Source organism: Oncorhynchus gorbuscha, linkage group LG01 (genome assembly GCF_021184085.1).
Source record: "Oncorhynchus gorbuscha isolate QuinsamMale2020 ecotype Even-year linkage group LG01, OgorEven_v1.0, whole genome shotgun sequence".
Classification (NCBI taxonomy): domain Eukaryota; kingdom Metazoa; phylum Chordata; class Actinopteri; order Salmoniformes; family Salmonidae; genus Oncorhynchus; species Oncorhynchus gorbuscha.
In genome coordinates, this window is record NC_060173.1 from 94,418,271 (window position 1) to 94,436,296 (window position 18,026).

The window sequence follows — 18,026 nt, forward strand, 5'->3', positions numbered from 1 at the left end:
CCAGAGCGGAGCCAGAGCGGAGCCAGAGCGGAGCCAGAGCAGAGCCAGAGCAGAGGAGCCAGAGCGGAGCCAGAGCAGAGCCAGAGCAGAGGAGCCAGAGCGGAGCCAGAGCAGAGCCAGAGCAGAGGAGCCAGAGCGGAGCCAGAGCGGAGCCAGAGCAGAGCCAGAGCGGAGCCAGAGCAGAGGAGCCAGAGCGGAGCCAGAGCGGAGCCAGAGCGGAGCCAGAGCAGAGGAGCCAGAGCGGAGCCAGAGCGGAGGCAGAGCGGAGCCAGAGCGGAGCCAGAGCGGAGCCAGAGCAGAGGAGCCAGAGCGGAGCCAGAGCGGAGCCAGAGCAGAGGAGCCAGAGCGGAGCCAGAGCGGAGCCAGAGCGGAGCCAGAGCGGAGCCAGAGCGGAGCCAGAGCAGAGCCAGAGCGGAGCCAGAGCGGAGCCAGAGCGGAGCCAGAGCGGAGCCAGAGCAGAGCCAGAGCGGAGCCAGAGCAGAGGAGCCAGAGCGGAGCCAGAGCGGAGCCAGAGCAGAGGAGCCAGAGCGGAGCCAGAGCGGAGCCAGAGCGGAGCCAGAGCGGAGCCAGAGCGGAGCAGAGCAGAGCCAGAGCGGAGCCAGAGCGGAGCCAGAGCAGAGGAGCCAGAGCAGAGCCAGAGCGGAGCCAGAGCAGAGAGCGGAGCCAGAGCGGAGCCAGAGCGGAGCCAGAGCAGAGGAGCCAGAGCAGAGCCAGAGCGGAGCCAGAGCAGAGGAGCCAGAGCAGAGCCAGAGCGGAGCCAGAGCGGAGCCAGAGCAGAGGAGCCAGAGCGGAGCCAGAGCGGAGCCAGAGCGGAGCCAGAGCGGAGCCAGAGCAGAGGAGCCAGAGCGGAGCCAGAGCAGAGGAGCCAGAGCGGAGCCAGAGCAGAGCCAGAGCGGAGCCAGAGCGGAGCCAGAGCAGAGCCAGAGCAGAGGAGCCAGAGCGGAGCCAGAGCGGAGCCAGAGCAGAGCCAGAGCGGAGCCAGAGCGGAGAGCGGAGCCAGAGCGGAGCCAGAGCCAGAGCAGAGAGCCAGAGCGGAGCCAGAGCGGAGCCAGAGCAGAGCCAGAGCGGAGCCAGAGCGGAGCCAGAGCAGAGCCAGAGCAGAGGAGCCAGAGCGGAGCCAGAGCGGAGCCAGAGCAGAGCCAGAGCGGAGCCAGAGCAGAGGAGCCAGAGCGGAGCCAGAGCGGAGCCAGAGCCAGAGCCAGAGCAGAGAGCCAGAGCCAGAGCGGAGCCAGAGCGGAGAGCAGAGCGGAGCCAGAGCGGAGCCAGAGCGGAGCCAGAGCAGCCAGAGCGGAGCCAGAGCGAGCAGAGCCAGAGCGGAGCCAGAGCAGAGGAGCCAGAGCGGAGCCAGAGCGGAGCCAGAGCGGAGCCAGAGCGGAGCCAGAGCGGAGCCAGAGCGGAGCCAGAGCAGAGCCAGAGCGGAGCCAGAGCAGAGGAGCCAGAGCGGAGCCAGAGCGGAGCCAGAGCAGAGCCAGAGCGGAGCCAGAGCAGAGGAGCCAGAGCGGAGCCAGAGCGGAGCCAGAGCAGAGGAGCCAGAGCGGAGCCAGAGCGGAGCCAGAGCGGAGCCAGAGCGGAGCCAGAGCAGAGGAGCCAGAGCGGAGCCAGAGCGGAGCCAGAGCAGAGGAGCCAGAGCAGAGCCAGAGCGGAGCCAGAGCAGAGGAGCCAGAGCGGAGCCAGAGCGGAGCCAGAGCAGAGGAGCCAGAGCAGAGCCAGAGCGGAGCCAGAGCAGAGGAGCCAGAGCAGAGCCAGAGCGGAGCCAGAGCAGAGGAGCCAGAGCGGAGCCAGAGCAGAGCCAGAGCAGAGGAGCCAGAGCGGAGCCAGAGCAGAGCCAGAGCAGAGGAGCCAGAGCGGAGCCAGAGCAGAGCCAGAGCGGAGCCAGAGCGGAGCCAGAGCAGAGCCAGAGCAGAGGAGCCAGAGCGGAGCCAGAGCGGAGCCAGAGCAGAGCCAGAGCGGAGCCAGAGCAGAGGAGCCAGAGCGGAGCCAGAGCGGAGCCAGAGCGGAGCCAGAGCGGAGCCAGAGCAGAGGAGCCAGAGCGGAGCCAGAGCGGAGCCAGAGCGGAGCCAGAGCGGAGCCAGAGCAGAGGAGCCAGAGCGGAGCCAGAGCGGAGCCAGAGCAGAGGAGCCAGAGCGGAGCCAGAGCGGAGCCAGAGCGGAGCCAGAGCGGAGCCAGAGCGGAGCCAGAGCGGAGCCAGAGCAGAGGAGCCAGAGCGGAGCCAGAGCGCGAGCCAGAGCGGAGCCAGAGCAGAGGAGACAGAGCAGAGCCAGAGCAGAGACAGAGCGGAGCCAGAGCGGGCCAGAGCGGAGCCAGAGCGGAGCCAGCCTGCCCGTCTGCCCACAATCATCGCTTGCTCCCCTGCAGCATGTAGATGTAGTGTGCCGGGTCCTTCCCACTGCTAGAGAACAGAACCCTCGCTGCTCTGTGCAACCAGTGCTGCTAATATTCTGCTTATCATAGTAGTCTATCCAGTCCAAGTGCAAATACAAGTCACGAGGAGGTGAGTCTAAGTCACCAATTGTCAAGTCCAAGTCGAGTCACTATTCAAAATCGGGAATCAAATTGAGTCCGAGTCCTGGACTTGAGTACTACAATACTGCATACACACACTGTGGAATAATTAGACAGGTGTATCTGTTGAGATTGCTTTCTTTCAGATGAATTAGCTGGTCATAATTGGCCAGTGTTAAATCAATAATATGAATCTGCTTCCTATAGCTCATTACTCCCTGGGCTGCAGATACATTATTATCTGACCACAAACACACCACTGTATGTACTTCCACAGCAGTATATAGCTATATTCTCAGCCCTGTGGCTAAACCTATTTTTTTGTCATTCACCATGTTTAAACTTTGTGTTGCTGGTAACTGGCAGTTTTTGGAATCATAGTGTTGATTGTCTGAACTATTATTGTGTAACACAAAGACAACTCTGCCTGAGTATGGTTCTCCCTTTGACCCCAGAGAAATCCAGTTTAGTGAGTGTTTACTGAATGTTTTCCAATTAGTCTGTGCTGTAATAAACCTCCGTTTTGTTGCTGTAGTATTATTATGAAGGCTCATTAATGAACCCAGAGAGTTAATGGAGCGACGTACCTTTGTACCAGGAGGAGAGGTGCTGACTCAACAGGACCAGAACTAATCGACTTCTAGAAACCGGGGAGTGTAGGGAGATGAAGGAGACATTGACTTACTGGAACAGTTATACGTTTCAGAAGTTTCTTAAGCAAACTTGAAATGTTCTTAGTATACACAGTGGTTCATATGTTTCCTAAGCACACACTAAGATTCTAAAATACTTTGTCATGTGCTGCCTGGCTGTATGTCTGCGCCCACCACTCACCCACGCACCAGCCAGAGATCAGAGATTACACACTGTTAATAGAAGCTTTTATCTACTCAGCAGCACCACACTTCAACTCTGTAGAGTGGTTGGCTACACCGACACATGAAACAGGTTAATTGACATCTTCACATTCTCCAATAGTGTTTTTTAGAGTCTGATATGGCACCTTAGAAACATTTACAGTTATATATAATGTTAGCTTAATGGAATTCAAGTAGGGTGTGAATGACTTTAATTGAAGTACTCTAATATCAATAGAAACGTATTTAGAGTGTGTGGCTGGTGTATATAGTCAGGTGTAATTATGTCTAAGAGGGAGAAATGTAATTTGGTGTGTACGGGAACAATTAGCCTTGAATAAAGATCATTATGATCATTTTTAAAGACCACATACATTAACATGTTTATAAGATCAATTCATACAAAATGAATTAATGTTATAAAGGAATGATCTTTCCAAACACAATACATATTGTCAAGTCATGTGTATTTAAAGTGCATGATACAAGGGACACACTTTACACAACACACTTTTTCTGCGTGACTGCAAATAATTGTTTCATAATACTGAATAAGGACAAAAACCTCAAACTTAGGAAGGTATTGTGCGATGAACAATATGCACACTTTACAATTCCAAGGCTGTAACTCTACATTGTTAACCCTTTCACAGAGGCTTTGTGTTATTTTGTTCTGAGAGAAACAGCCTTTTTAAGGTCTTTTGAGAGACCATGTCCATGGAATGTGGACAAACCTCAGTGCATTATGGGCCTCTATGCCATGTTGCTGAGTCAGCAGTTTGTACAATGGGGCCACAGGTATAAAAAGAAAGGTTTTAAACCAGTAGAATATCAGTTCCAGAGCAGCAGCAGCAGCAGCAGCAGCAGCAGCAACAGGACCCCCACGAAGCAAGCCAAAATGCCCAACATGAACAGCAGGATCGTCTTCTACGAGGACAGGAACTTCATGGGCCGCTCCCATGAGTGCAGCACCGACTGCCCTGACATGTACTCCTTCCTGAGCCGCTGCCACTCCTGCAAGGTTGAGGGTGGCTGCTTCATGCTGTATGACCGCCCCAACTACATGGGAAACCAGCACTTCATGAGGAAGGGAGAGTACGCTGACTACCACATGATGGGAATGGCCAATGGTATGAGGTCCTGCCGCATGATCCCTATGCACAGGGGATCTTACAGGATGAAGATCTACGAGAGAGAGAGCTTCGGCGGTCAGAGCCACGAGATCACGGAGGACTGTGACAACATCATGGATCGTTACCGCATGTCCAGCTGTATGTCCTGCAACATCCAGGACGGCCACTGGCTCATGTATGAGATGCCCCACTTCAGAGGCAGGATGATGTTCATGAGGCCTGGAGAGTACAGGCACTTCAGCATGGGTATGGGAAGCATGGGTGGCATGGGCGGCATGGGTGGCATGAGGTTCCAGAGCATGAGGCGTATCAACGAGTCCTGGTACTAGATGCTGCTCTTTACAATGATGTAACAAGCCATTGAATAAAAATATTTAAATAAATAAATAAAAAAGTTATTTTTTCTTGCTTTCTGAGGAACAAATATAATCATATTCATTCTGTAATGCACCTTGATATAGTACATGTGATGAAAAGCCCTAAAATGCCACAACTCTCTGCCCACAACCTGGACCATAATTCAACATATTTAACACTCCATGAGACCATTCAACTCATTAGAATGCCAATATACATGGACAGTGATAGCTGTTGTTGATAATAACAGCTCCAAGAGAACATCCCATAATGATTTTTATTAAAGAAACAAGGTCTTTACCTCTCAGTCTGGTTCAATACACTTTTTCAGCTCCGTAAGCTAACTAAAAAACCATCACTGTCAGTGGTTATTGACTGTTGAACTACAGTCAAAGGACAGTACACAGTGACCTGAAAACAGTGGAGATTTTACTTGGACAGACCATTGATGTTGGCCCACAGTAGAAGGAGAGTATTTACATGGACAACATTGTTATGTGTGTGAATGTGAGAGTTGTGAATACCTGATGCCCTTGGGAGGCCTGGTGAGGCCTGGTGACTCTCCAGGATCAGTCTTGATGTAGGATGGCAGGTTCTGGGCTCTGCCCTGTAATTGGTTTGTCATTGATTACCACTTCATGAGTTGTGACTGTCTCTCTGTCCTCTGGAATCTCCCTCAGTCTGTCTGGATGGCACTTGGCCTAGCTGAGATTTGGAGTGTGTGTGTGTGTGTGTGTGTGTGTGTGTGTGTGTGTGTGTGTGTGTGTGTGTGTGTGTGTGTGTGTGTGTGTGTGTGTGTGTGTGTGTGTGTGTGTGTGTGTGTGTGTGTGTGTGTGTGTGTGTGTGTGTGTGTGTGTGTGTGTGTGTGTGTGTGTGTGTGTGTGTGTGTGTCAAAGCTGGGCTGGAGTTCCTCATTGCTTTTAGCATTTAAAGAAGTTGATCTCTGGCAGATGGACAGTCTGGTTCTCTATATCAGTACAAAAGCCAAGGCCCGACTCAATAAATTTCAGATAAAAGCAAACTATTCACCACTTTATTAGGCTCAGCACACTGTTGTTTGTGGTTGTGGCTAGGGTAAGGGTTTAACCAGGATGTGGACATGATGCTATGGTTAGGGTTTAACCAGGATGTGGACATGAAGCTAGGGTTAGGGTTAGGGTAGGTGCTATGTGGGTATGTCTGAAATGGCATCCTAACCCTAAAATGTTATTTCAATATCCCAACAGCTGTAATGCTAACTACAACCCTAACCCTAGCATCATGTCTACATCCTGGTTTACCCCTAACCCGAGCATCATGTCTACATCCTGGTTTACCCCTAACCCTAACCCTAGCATCATGTCTACATCCTGGTTCAACCCTAACCCTAACCTTAGCATCATGTCTACATCCTGGTTCAACCCTAACCCTAGCATCATGTCTATATCCTGGTTTACCCCTAACCCTAGCATAATGTCTACATCCAGGTTCAACCTTAACATCATGTCTTCATCCTGGTTCAACCCTAACCCTAGCATCATGTCTACATCCTGGTTCAACCCTAACCCTAACCCTAGCATCATGTCTACATCCTGGTTCAACCCTAACCCTAGCATAATGTCTACATCCAGGTTCAACACTAACATCATGTCTTCATCCTGGTTCAACCCTAACCCTAACCCGAGCATCATGTCTACATCCTGGTTTACCCCTAACCCTAGCATCATGTCTACATCCTGGTTTACCCCTAACCCTAGCATCATGTCTACATCCTGGTTTACCCCTAACCCTAGCATCATGTCTACATCCTGGTTTACCCCTAACCCCAGCATCATGTCTACATCCTGGTTTACCTCTAACCCTAGCATCATGTCTACATCCTGGTTTAGCCCTAACCCTAACCCTAGCATCATGTCTACATCCTGGTTTACCTCTAACCCTAGCATCATGTCTACATCCTGGTTTACCCCTAACCCTAGCATCATGTCTACATCCTGGTTTACCTCTAACCCTAGCATCATGTCTACATCCTGGTTTAGCCCTAACCCTAACCCTAGCATCATGTCTACATCCTGGTTTACCACTAACCCTAGCATCATGTCTACATCCTGGTTTACCCCTAACCCTAGCATCATGTCTACATCCTGGTTTAACCCTAACCCTAGCATCAGGTCTACATCCTGGTTTATCCCTAACCCTAACCCTAGCATCATGTCTACATCCTGGTTTATCCCTAACCCTAGCATCATGTCTACATCCTGGTTTATCCCTAACCCTAGCATCATGTCTACATCCTGGTTTACCTCTAACCCTAGCATCATGTCTACATCCTGGTTTACCTCTAACCCTAGCATCATGTCTACATCCTGGTTTACCTCTAACCCTAGCAACAGGTCTACATCCTGGTTTAACCCTGACCCTAGCATCATGTCAACATCCTGGTTTACCCCTAACCCTAGCATCATGTCTACATCCTGGTTTAACCCTAACCCTAGCATCATGTCTACATCCTGGTTTACCTCTAACCCTAGCATCATGTCTACATCCTGGTTTACCTCTAACCCTAGCATCATGTCTACATCCTGGTTTACCTCTAACCCTAGCATCATGTCTACATCCTGGTTTACCTCTAACCCTAGCATCATGTCTACATCCTGGTTTACCTCTAACCCTAGCATCATGTCTACATCCTGGTTTATCCCTAACCATAGCATCATGTCTACATCCTGGTTCAACCCTAACCCTAACATCATGTCTACATCCTGGTTTATCCCTAACCCTAGCATCATGTCTACATCCTGGTTTAACCCTAACCCTAACCATAGCATCATGTCTACATCCTGGTTCAACCCTAACCCTAACATCATGTCTACATCCTGGTTTATCCCTAACCCCAGCATCATGTCTACATCCTGGTTTACCCCTAACCCTAGCATCATGTCTACATCCTGGTTTATCCCTAACCCTAGCATCATGTCTACATCCTGGTTTATCCCTAACCCTAGCATCATGTCTACATCCTGGTTTATCCCTAACCCTAGCATCATGTCTACATCCTGGTTTACCTCTAACCCTAGCATCATGTCTACATCCTGGTTTACCTCTAACCCTAGCATCATGTCTACATCCTGGTTTAACCCTAACCCTAGCATCATGTCTACATCCTGGTTTAGCCCTAACCCTAACCCTAGCATCATGTCTACATCCTGGTTTATCCCTAACCATAGCATCATGTCTACATCCTGGTTCAACCCTAACCCTAACATCATGTCTACATCCTGGTTTAACCCTAACCATAGCATCATGTCTACATCCTGGTTCAACCCTAACCCTAACATCATGTCTACATCCTGGTTTATCCCTAACCCTAGCATCATGTCTACATCCTGGTTTAACCCTAACCCTAACCATAGCATCATGTCTACATCCGGGTTCAACCCTAACCCTAACATCATGTCTACATCCTGGTTTATCCCTAACCCCAGCATCATGTCTACATCCTGGTTTACCCCTAACCCTAGCATCATGTCTACATCCTGGTTTATCCCTAACCCTAGCATCATGTCTACATCCTGGTTTATCCCTAACCCTAGCATCATGTCTACATCCTGGTTTATCCCTAACCCTAGCATCATGTCTACATCCTGGTTTACCTCTAACCCTAGCATCATGTCTACATCCTGGTTTACCTCTAACCCTAGCATCATGTCTACATCCTGGTTTAACCCTAACCCTAGCATCATGTCTACATCCTGGTTTAACCCTAACCCTAGCATCAGGTCTACATCCTGGTTTATCCCTAACCCTAACCCTAGCATCATGTCTACATCCTGGTTTATCCCTAACCCTAGCATCATGTCTACATCCTGGTTTATCCCTAACCCTAGCATCATGTCTACATCCTGGTTTACCTCTAACCCTAGCATCATGTCTACATCCTGGTTTACCTCTAACCCTAGCATCATGTCTACATCCTGGTTTACCTCTAACCCTAGCATCATGTCTACATCCTGGTTTACCTCTAACCCTAGCATCATGTCTACATCCTGGTTTACCTCTAACCCTAGCATCATGTCTACATCCTGGTTTATCCCTAACCATAGCATCATGTCTACATCCTGGTTCAACCCTAACCCTAACATCATGTCTACATCCTGGTTTATCCCTAACCCTAGCATCATGTCTACATCCTGGTTTAACCCTAACCCTAACCATAGCATCATGTCTACATCCTGGTTCAACCCTAACCCTAACATCATGTCTACATCCTGGTTTATCCCTAACCCCAGCATCATGTCTACATCCTGGTTTACCCCTAACCCTAGCATCATGTCTACATCCTGGTTTATCCCTAACCCTAGCATCATGTCTACATCCTGGTTTATCCCTAACCCTAGCATCATGTCTACATCCTGGTTTATCCCTAACCCTAGCATCATGTCTACATCCTGGTTTACCTCTAACCCTAGCATCATGTCTACATCCTGGTTTACCTCTAACCCTAGCATCATGTCTACATCCTGGTTTAACCCTAACCCTAGCATCATGTCTACATCCTGGTTTAACCCTAACCCTAGCATCAGGTCTACATCCTGGTTTATCCCTAACCCTAACCCTAGCATCATGTCTACATCCTGGTTTATCCCTAACCCTAGCATCATGTCTACATCCTGGTTTATCCCTAACCCTAGCATCATGTCTACATCCTGGTTTACCTCTAACCCTAGCATCATGTCTACATCCTGGTTTAACCCTAACCCTAGCATCATGTCTACATCCTGGTTTACCTCTAACCCTAGCATCATGTCTACATCCTGGTTTACCTCTAACCCTAGCATCATGTCTACATCCTGGTTTACCTCTAACCCTAGCATCATGTCTACATCCTGGTTTACCTCTAACCCTAGCATCATGTCTACATCCTGGTTTACCTCTAACCCTAGCATCATGTCTACATCCTGGTTTATCCCTAACCATAGCATCATGTCTACATCCTGGTTTAACCCTAACCCTAACCATAGCATCATGTCTACATCCTGGTTTAACCCTAACCATAGCATCATGTCTACATCCTGGTTCAACCCTAACCCTAACATCATGTCTACATCCTGGTTTATCCCTAACCCTAGCATCATGTCTACATCCTGGTTTACCCCTAACCCTAGCATCATGTCTACATCCTGGTTTATCCCTAACCCTAGCATCATGTCTACATCCTGGTTTATCCCTAACCCTAGCATCATGTCTACATCCTGGTTTACCTCTAACCCTAGCATCATGTCTACATCCTGGTTTACCTCTAACCCTAGCATCATGTCTACATCCTGGTTTAACCCTAACCCTAACCCTAGCATCAGGTCTACATCCTGGTTTATCCCTAACCCTAACCCTAACATCATGTCTACATCCTGATTTAACCCTAACCCTAACCCTAGCATCAGGTCTACATCCTGGTTTATCCCTAACCCTAACCCTAGCATCATGTCTACATCCTGGTTTAACCCTAACCCTAGCATCAGGTCTACATCCTGGTTTATCCCTAACCCTAACCCTAGCATCATGTCTACATCCTGGTTTAACCCTAACCCTAACCCTAGCATCATGTCTACATCCTGGTTTAACCCTAACCCTAACCCTAACATCATGTCTACATCCTGGTTTACCTCTAACCCTAGCATCATGTCTACATCCTGGTTTACCTCTAACCCTAGCATCATGTCTACATCCTGGTTTACCTCTAACCCTAGCATCATGTCTACATCCTGGTTTAACCCTAACCCTAGCATCATGTCAACATCCTGGTTTACCTCTAACCCTAGCATCATGTCTACATCCCGGTTTACCCCGAACCCTAGCATCATTTCTTCATCCCGGTTCAACCCTAACCCTAGCCACAACCCTATACCTAACCCTAAAATGGCATTCTAATATCCCTGCCAGTGGTGGTCAGTGCTGTTTAAGATTAGGGGGCACAAATATTTTTTAATGAGCACGGCCTTACTTCTATTACAGCATATAAAATCAAATCAAATGTATTTATAAAGTCCTTTTTACATCAGCCGATGTCATAAAGTGCTGTACAGAAACCCAGCCTAAAACCCCAAACAGCAAGCAATGCAGATGTAGAAGTACGGTGGCTAGGAAAAACTCCCTAGAAAGGCCGGAAACCTAGGAAGAAACCTAGAAAGGAACCAGGCTATGAGGGGTGGCCAGTCCTCTTCTGGCTTTGCCGGGTGGAGATTATAACAGGACATGGCCAAGATGTTCAAACGTTCATAGATGACCAGCAGGGTCAGATAATAATAATAATCACAGTGGTTGTAGAGGATGCAACAGGTCAGCACCTCAGGAGTAAATGTCAGTTGGCTTTTCATAGCCGATCATTAAGAGTTAGAGACAGCAGGTGTGGTAGAGAGTCCAAAACAACAGATCCGGGACGAGGTAGCACGTCATGTGAACAGGTCAGGGTTCCATAGCCGCAGGCAGAACCGTTGAAACTGGAGCAGCAGCACGACCAGGGGTACTGGGGACAGCAAGGAGTCATCAGGCCAGGTAGTCCTGAGGCAAGGTCCAAGGGCTTAGATCCTCCAGAGAAAGAGAGAAAACGAGAGAGAGAGAGAATTAGAGGGAGCATACTTAAAATCACACAGGACACCGGATAAAACAGGAGAAATACTCCAGATATAACAGAGTGACCCTAGCCCCCCGTCACATAAACTACTGAGGCTTAGACAGGAGGGGTCGGGAGATACCTTGGCCCTGTCCGACGATACTCCCGGACAGGGCCAAACAGGCAGGATTTAACCCCAGCCACTTTGCCAAAGCACAGCCCCCACACCACTAGAGGGATATCTTCAACCACCAACTTACTACCCTGAGACAAGGCTGAGTATAGCCCACAAAGATCTCCCCCATGGCACGAACCCGAGGGGGGAGCCAACCTACACAGGAAAATCACGTCAGTGACTCAACCCACTCAACTGACGCATCCCTCCTAGGGACGGCATGGAAGAGCACCAGTAAGCCAGTGACTCAGCCCCCGTAACAGGGTTAGAGGCAGAGAATCCCAGTGGAGAGAGGGAAACCGGCCAGGCAGAGACAGCAAGGGCGGTTCGTCGATCCAGTGCCTTTCTGTTCACCTTCACACCCCTGGGCCGGACTAAACTCAATCATAGCACCTACTGAAGTGATGAGTCTTCAATAAAGACTTAAAGGTTGAGACCACGTCTTCGTCTCTCACATGGATAGGCAGACCATTCCATAAAAATTGAGCTCTATATAAGAAAGCCCTGCCTCCAGCTGTTTGCTTAGAAATTCCTGGGACAGTAAGGAGCCCTGCGTCTTGTAACCGTAGCGTACGTGTAGGTATGTACGGCAGGACCAAATCGGAAAGATAGGTAGGGGCGACCCATGTAATGCTTTGTAGGTCACCAGTAAAACCTTAAAATCAGCCCTAGCCTTAACAGGAAGCCAGTGTAGAGAGCTGTGTTTAGCACTAACTGAAGTTTATTTAGTGTTTTATCCAGGTAGCCAGAAAGTAGAGCATTGCAGTAGTCTAATCTAGAAGTGACAAAAGCATGGATACATTTTTCTGCCTCATTTTTGGACAGAAGGTTTCAGATTTTTGCAATGTTACAAATATGAAAAAAAGCTGTCCTTGAAATATTATTGATATGTTCATCAAGAGAGATCAGGGTCCAGACTAACACTGAGGTCTTTCACAGTTTTATTTGAGATGACAACCATCACGATTATGTCCCGTCTGCTCCTGCTCCATAATCATAATGATTATGATCATTATGATTCACACCTGGACTCCATTACCTTCATCATTTCCTCCCCTTCATATGTCACTCTCCCATGTCCACTCACCAGTTGGTATTGTGCTTATGTATTGGTGGACTGCCTTATGTTAGTGTCGTGTTCTTTTTTTTTTTTGTATTACTAAAACGTTTCACCTGCACCTGCTTCCGACTCACCGCCCCATCATTACTGATTAATTGTCAGATCCAACTGAAGATCCCTTTGTTTCTTGGGACCGAGAACTAGCATCTCTGTTTAAAAGTAAAACATTTGACACCATCCACTTATGTCTGAAACACAGGCTTCCAGGGAGGGCAATTTTGGGGCTTCACCATGTTTCATCGAAATGTACATCTGTATATCTTCCGCATAGCAGTGAAAGTTAACATTATGTTTCCAAATGACATCACCAAGAGGTAAAATATATAGTGAAAACAATAGTGTCCTAAAACGGAACCTTGAACACCGAAATGTACTGTTGATTTGTCAGAGGACAAACCCTCCACAGAAACAAACTGATATCTTTCCGACAGATAAGATCTAAACCAGGCCAGAACTTGTCCGTGTCGACCAATTTGGGTTTTCAATCTCTGCAAAAGAATGTAGTGATTAATGGTATACAAAGCAGCACTAAGGTCTAGGAGCACGAGGACAGATGCAGAGCCTCGGTCTGACGCCATTAAAAGGTCATTTACCACCTTCATGAGTGCAGTCTCAGTGCTATGATGGGGTCTAAAACCATACTGAAGTATTTCGTATACATTGTTTGTCTTCAGGAAGGCAGTGAGTTGCTGCGCAACTGCTTTTTCCAAAACATTTGAGAGGAATGGGATTCGATATAGGCCGATAGTTTATATTTTCTGGGTCAAGGATTGGCTTTTTCAAGAGAGGCTTTATTACTGCCACTTTTAGTGCATTTGGTCCACATCCAGTGGATAGGGAGCCATGTATTATGTTCAACATAGGAGGGCCAAGCACAGGAAGCAGATCTTTCAGTAGTTTAGTTGGAATAGGGTCCAGTATCCAGCTTGAAGCTTTAGAGGCCAATATTATTTTCAGCAATGTGTCAAGAGATAAAGTATTAAAAAACTTGAGTGTCTCCCTTGATCCTTGGTCCTAGCAGTGTTGTGCAGAGTCACGAGATGTGAGATATCACAATCTCTTTCAATAATGACAGGAATGGAGTTCTTTATTCCAGTGAGATTGCTAAGGCGAACACCGCCATGTTTAGTTTTGCCCAACCTAGATCGAGGCACAGACATGGTCTCAATGATGATAGCTGAGCTGACTACACTGACTATGCTAGTGGCAGACTCCACTAAGCTGGCAGGCTGGCTAACAGCCTGCTGCCTGGCCTGTACCTATCTCACTGTGGAGCTAGAGGAGTTAGAGCCCAACATAGATAAGATGAGAGCACCCCTCCAGCTAGGATGGAGGGGTGCTTCATGTCCACACCAGGGCTCAACCCTAACATGCCACACCACTCGTGTCATGTGCTCGATTGTTGCAAAATAAATGTACACATACATGTTATTCAATCATTGCGCGCATCTATGTAGCCAGGCGCTAAAATAGAACTTGGTTCTATTTCTGATGCTTGACGTGCTGCAAGTCCCGCCTCTCCCGTCTCCTCATTGGTATAGGAACATAGACCCACGTGGGTGATTGAAAGATGAACTGAGGTCCACACTCCAGTCCAGCTGGTAGTGGTAATGTACCTTAAAGTTGGTTGCCAACCTCCATATAAAGTCCAAAGAAGAAGAAGATGAAGGAGGAGAAATTATTAGAAACAAACTTGGTTTACCCTTTTATCTCTGGATTAATTGTTGGTGTAGAGGACCTTGTGCATTTCAGCTAAAATAACAACCCAATGTTCATATCCCAATACAAATTAGCTAGCAACAGCAAGCTAGCCAAATTGCCATAAATGTTCAATGCTTTTCAACCTGTCCCCAAATTAATATAGTTGGTTCAGAATTTGTTTTGATATTTCAACCTGCATGTGCTGATTGCGTCTGGTGTGGGTGGACAAAATCAATATGTGCACGCTGATGTACTCATGCGAGCAGTCTGGTCAGCATATAATCGTCACAGTTTCCTTTATCTGGTCTAGTACACATCCACACTATACAGCACCTCACCATCAACCATAGAGGATTACAATATTATCAGTTATCACAGAACCCTCAAGGACATCACCAAGATTCACAGCTGTGAATCACAGAGCAGCAGCCATTAAAGCTTGTGGAGCTGGCTATTGTTTAATGATTGTGTAGCGACCCGCACAGACAGCTGTGTGTTATGTGTTAGGCTAGGAGGTGGTTGTGTTGTACTGACCAGTACCCGGTGTTCGCGGGGTCCGACATGTCAATCAACCTGCTATCTGCCAATCACGGGAATGCCTGGAATGTTCTGATGCCGGGCATCCTGGTGGTTGGCGGAGTGGCGTGGAGGGGGGTTGGGCAGGGGGGTGGAGCATTGGAAGTTAAGACCAGGTTCAGCCTTTGTTCTCTCTCTCTTACGTCTGGGCTTCACAAGAGAAGGTCACGATTGGCTTGTGGGTTATCTGTCATCTATTTGGCGTGTGCTACGGCCCAAACAGTAGCCTGTGTAAAGTTGGTTTAATAAACCATCAATTCGCAAACTCAAGCCTCTGTCTGGACAATTGTTCATTTATGATCTAGTCAGGTCATTACAATATGTAAAAATAGTAAAGCTTAATTTAGGGTTCTACTATTCAATCTGTAGTGCTGAAGTTCAGCATTACAGCGTGGTTGAAATCTAAAGGCAATGTTTCCACGTTGGCGGAAACTGCATTCACGGTAAATCCCGCCCAGCCCAATCGGAAATTACCCTTACATTTCTATCGCACAATCTGTAACGCTTCATCGATACAGATGTAATATAGCTCCTAATTACACTCCATGCACACAGCGCTAACCTCTAATAACCCGCCCACGCTCCCCTTCTTCCATAAAAAAAGAAGTGCTGAAATGGGCTGGGTGCCCTAACGCCTGTAGGGTTGTTTTTTGTGGAGGACGCGGGTTTTGCTGAGGTTGATGAGCTTCAATGACACAAATATTACAGCAAATATAGTCATAATGACAGTAACACATGTGTCCCACTATATTCTCACGTGGGAAATAGCACTTACACTTACACCATATTATTACTTCTCCGCTATTTGTCAATGATAGCGTCTTCCCGCCTTTAGATCTCCTGGCGATGTTCTTATCAAGCGGTTGAATAACTTCATTCTAATGAGTTGAGTTGTTTGGTTTCCAGATGCTTTTTGATAGCCTTTATGTTAAACATGTGGAAGCTGCTTTCGATGTACACACCATGAATCGGAAGCACAGAAAACACATATAAACAAAAATGCTATTGCTATTAGGTTATTGCTATGTTATTAATTTTGCATTCCTATATTCTAACATAGTTTCTTTTTATTCATTACTGTATAATGGTCACTGGCAGGTTCCATCTCCTCTAAAGTTAAAGTGTATATGAGTATCTACCTCATGCAGTGGACGCGCAGTCACATGGTTCTGAAAGCATGACTCCATTCATTACATTCCGCAAATAGTCTGTAAATCAATCGTTGTGTGACAAGAAAAATTTTCCGTCCCTGGGTGGGCTCGAACCACCAACCTTTAGATTAACAGTCTAACGCGCTAGCCGATTGCGCCACAGAGACAAGTGAGACGAGACGCGACACGATAGAAGAAAGTACTGTGCGTGGTGCTGAAATCATTCGGTGCAAGGTTCTCACTTTATACAAAGCCTGAGCGCTGCAGCTTTTTTAGTGGGTCAACACTCCTAGTCCTAGAACGCTATTGTATATGTATGCAGGCGTGTGTTGTGAATGAAGTGTGTCGGTGCTGCCATGGAACAAAACCCTGCACATAACAACCCGCTGAATATCTTATGAGGATTGTTCGTGACAAAAAAAAACTCTCTTCCTGGGTAGGTTCAAACCGACAACCTTCAGATTAATAATCTAACGCGCTAGCCGATTGCGCCAGAGAGACAGCTAAAAAAGCGAATGGCCACCAACAGTAAGGCAGAGAGGCTCAACTCGGCAGAAAATCTGTCTCCTTCCAGCAGGTGGCGTTTTTTCGTTGTTACGCCTAACAAGCAAAGAGTTTTTGTAAGGATTATAATAATGAATCACAATAATGAGATGTATTTACCAATCCAAAGAAAGCATAGGCATCCCGCCGTGCCGCTTTGTGGACAACGACTCCCATTGTTAGGGCGGAGAGATATGTACTGTATCTTGTCAGTATATCTATAATCTTTGGCACAAGGTAGAAAAACTGCTGTCTGCGGTGCTGAAACTGATCTCTGCTGCTCTATCACTGAGCACTACCTGAGCTCTGCAGCTGTTTGTCAGTTGCTGTTCCTCATTCCTGCTCATAGAGAGCCACAGGTTGTGTGTTCAGGTATGCTTGTATGGGTGCTGAATCAGGTATGTTAGTGCCGGGACAGATTCTGATTGGGATAACAAGCAGCAGTAGTTCTGGTGTTTGGTTTTCATCACTGGTTATTTGAAGAAATCACGATTTCGAAAGTGTTAGCATCTTTCGAATTTCTGAAGGGGAAGGGGCAATCGGCCCGTAACTTGCAAAGAGAGAGTGTGGAGCTCCTCGTTCTGGTTCCGCTCCTTGTTCCAGCATTTCTGGATCCATTCCCTTAACACGTATGGACCCAGAACTTAATAGAGCAGCTGGGTTAGACGATATTAGATCATTACAGCAGACGATTCCCACACAGAGATATACCTTGAAAAAATATGCACAAACGCAGTCACACATCATTTTGACAATGCTGCCATGAAACACCAGACCAAAGATGAGTCGCACACTCTGCCCTTTCACTGCTCTTTATATCAACAACCAGCTCTTAGTATAACTCAGCTTCTAACCTACTAGTGTGTGTGTGTGTGTGTGTGTGTGTGTGTGTGTGTGTGTGTGTGTGTGTGTGTGTGTGTGTGTGTGTGTGTGTGTGTGTGTGTGCGTGTGCGTGCGTGCGTGCGTGCGTGCGTGCGTGCGTGCGTGCGTGTGTGCGTGTGCGTGTGTGTTTGCGTGTGTCCACAGTGAAAGTGTTTGCAGTTGGAACAGCCTCGCCCGTAGCAAGATTAAGAATGCAGAGTAGGATTATTTGTTTACAGCTTGAAGCGTTTGGACTTAAACTAATTCACAATCAATGGGAGTTACAGCACAAGGATACAGACTCTGACACTATGGCATCGTGATAGAGACGCAAAGCCCTTTCTCATGATAGAGACTCAAAGCCTTTTCTCATGATAGAGACTCAAAGCCCTTTCTCATGATAGAGACGCAAATCCCTTTCTCATGATAGAGACTCAAAGCCCTTTCTCATGATAGAGACT

The 18,026-nt window shown here is 47.6% G+C and overlaps 1 protein-coding gene and 1 non-coding gene across 2 annotated transcripts; one reads left to right on the top strand and one right to left on the bottom strand.

Moving 5' to 3' along the window:
- The first annotated feature begins 4,196 nt into the window (after positions 1 to 4,196).
- LOC124026005 (gamma-crystallin M2-like) lies at positions 4,197 to 4,886 on the top strand. Its single transcript, XM_046339225.1, has one exon. The coding sequence runs from the start codon at positions 4,258 to 4,260 to the stop codon at positions 4,819 to 4,821; it is 564 nt and encodes a 187-aa protein (XP_046195181.1). The 5' UTR covers positions 4,197 to 4,257; the 3' UTR covers positions 4,822 to 4,886.
- Positions 4,887 to 16,254: 11,368 nt separating this feature from the next.
- trnan-guu lies at positions 16,255 to 16,328 on the bottom strand. Its single transcript has one exon. It is a non-coding gene; the product is annotated as a tRNA-Asn (tRNA).
- Positions 16,329 to 18,026: the final 1,698 nt, after the last annotated feature.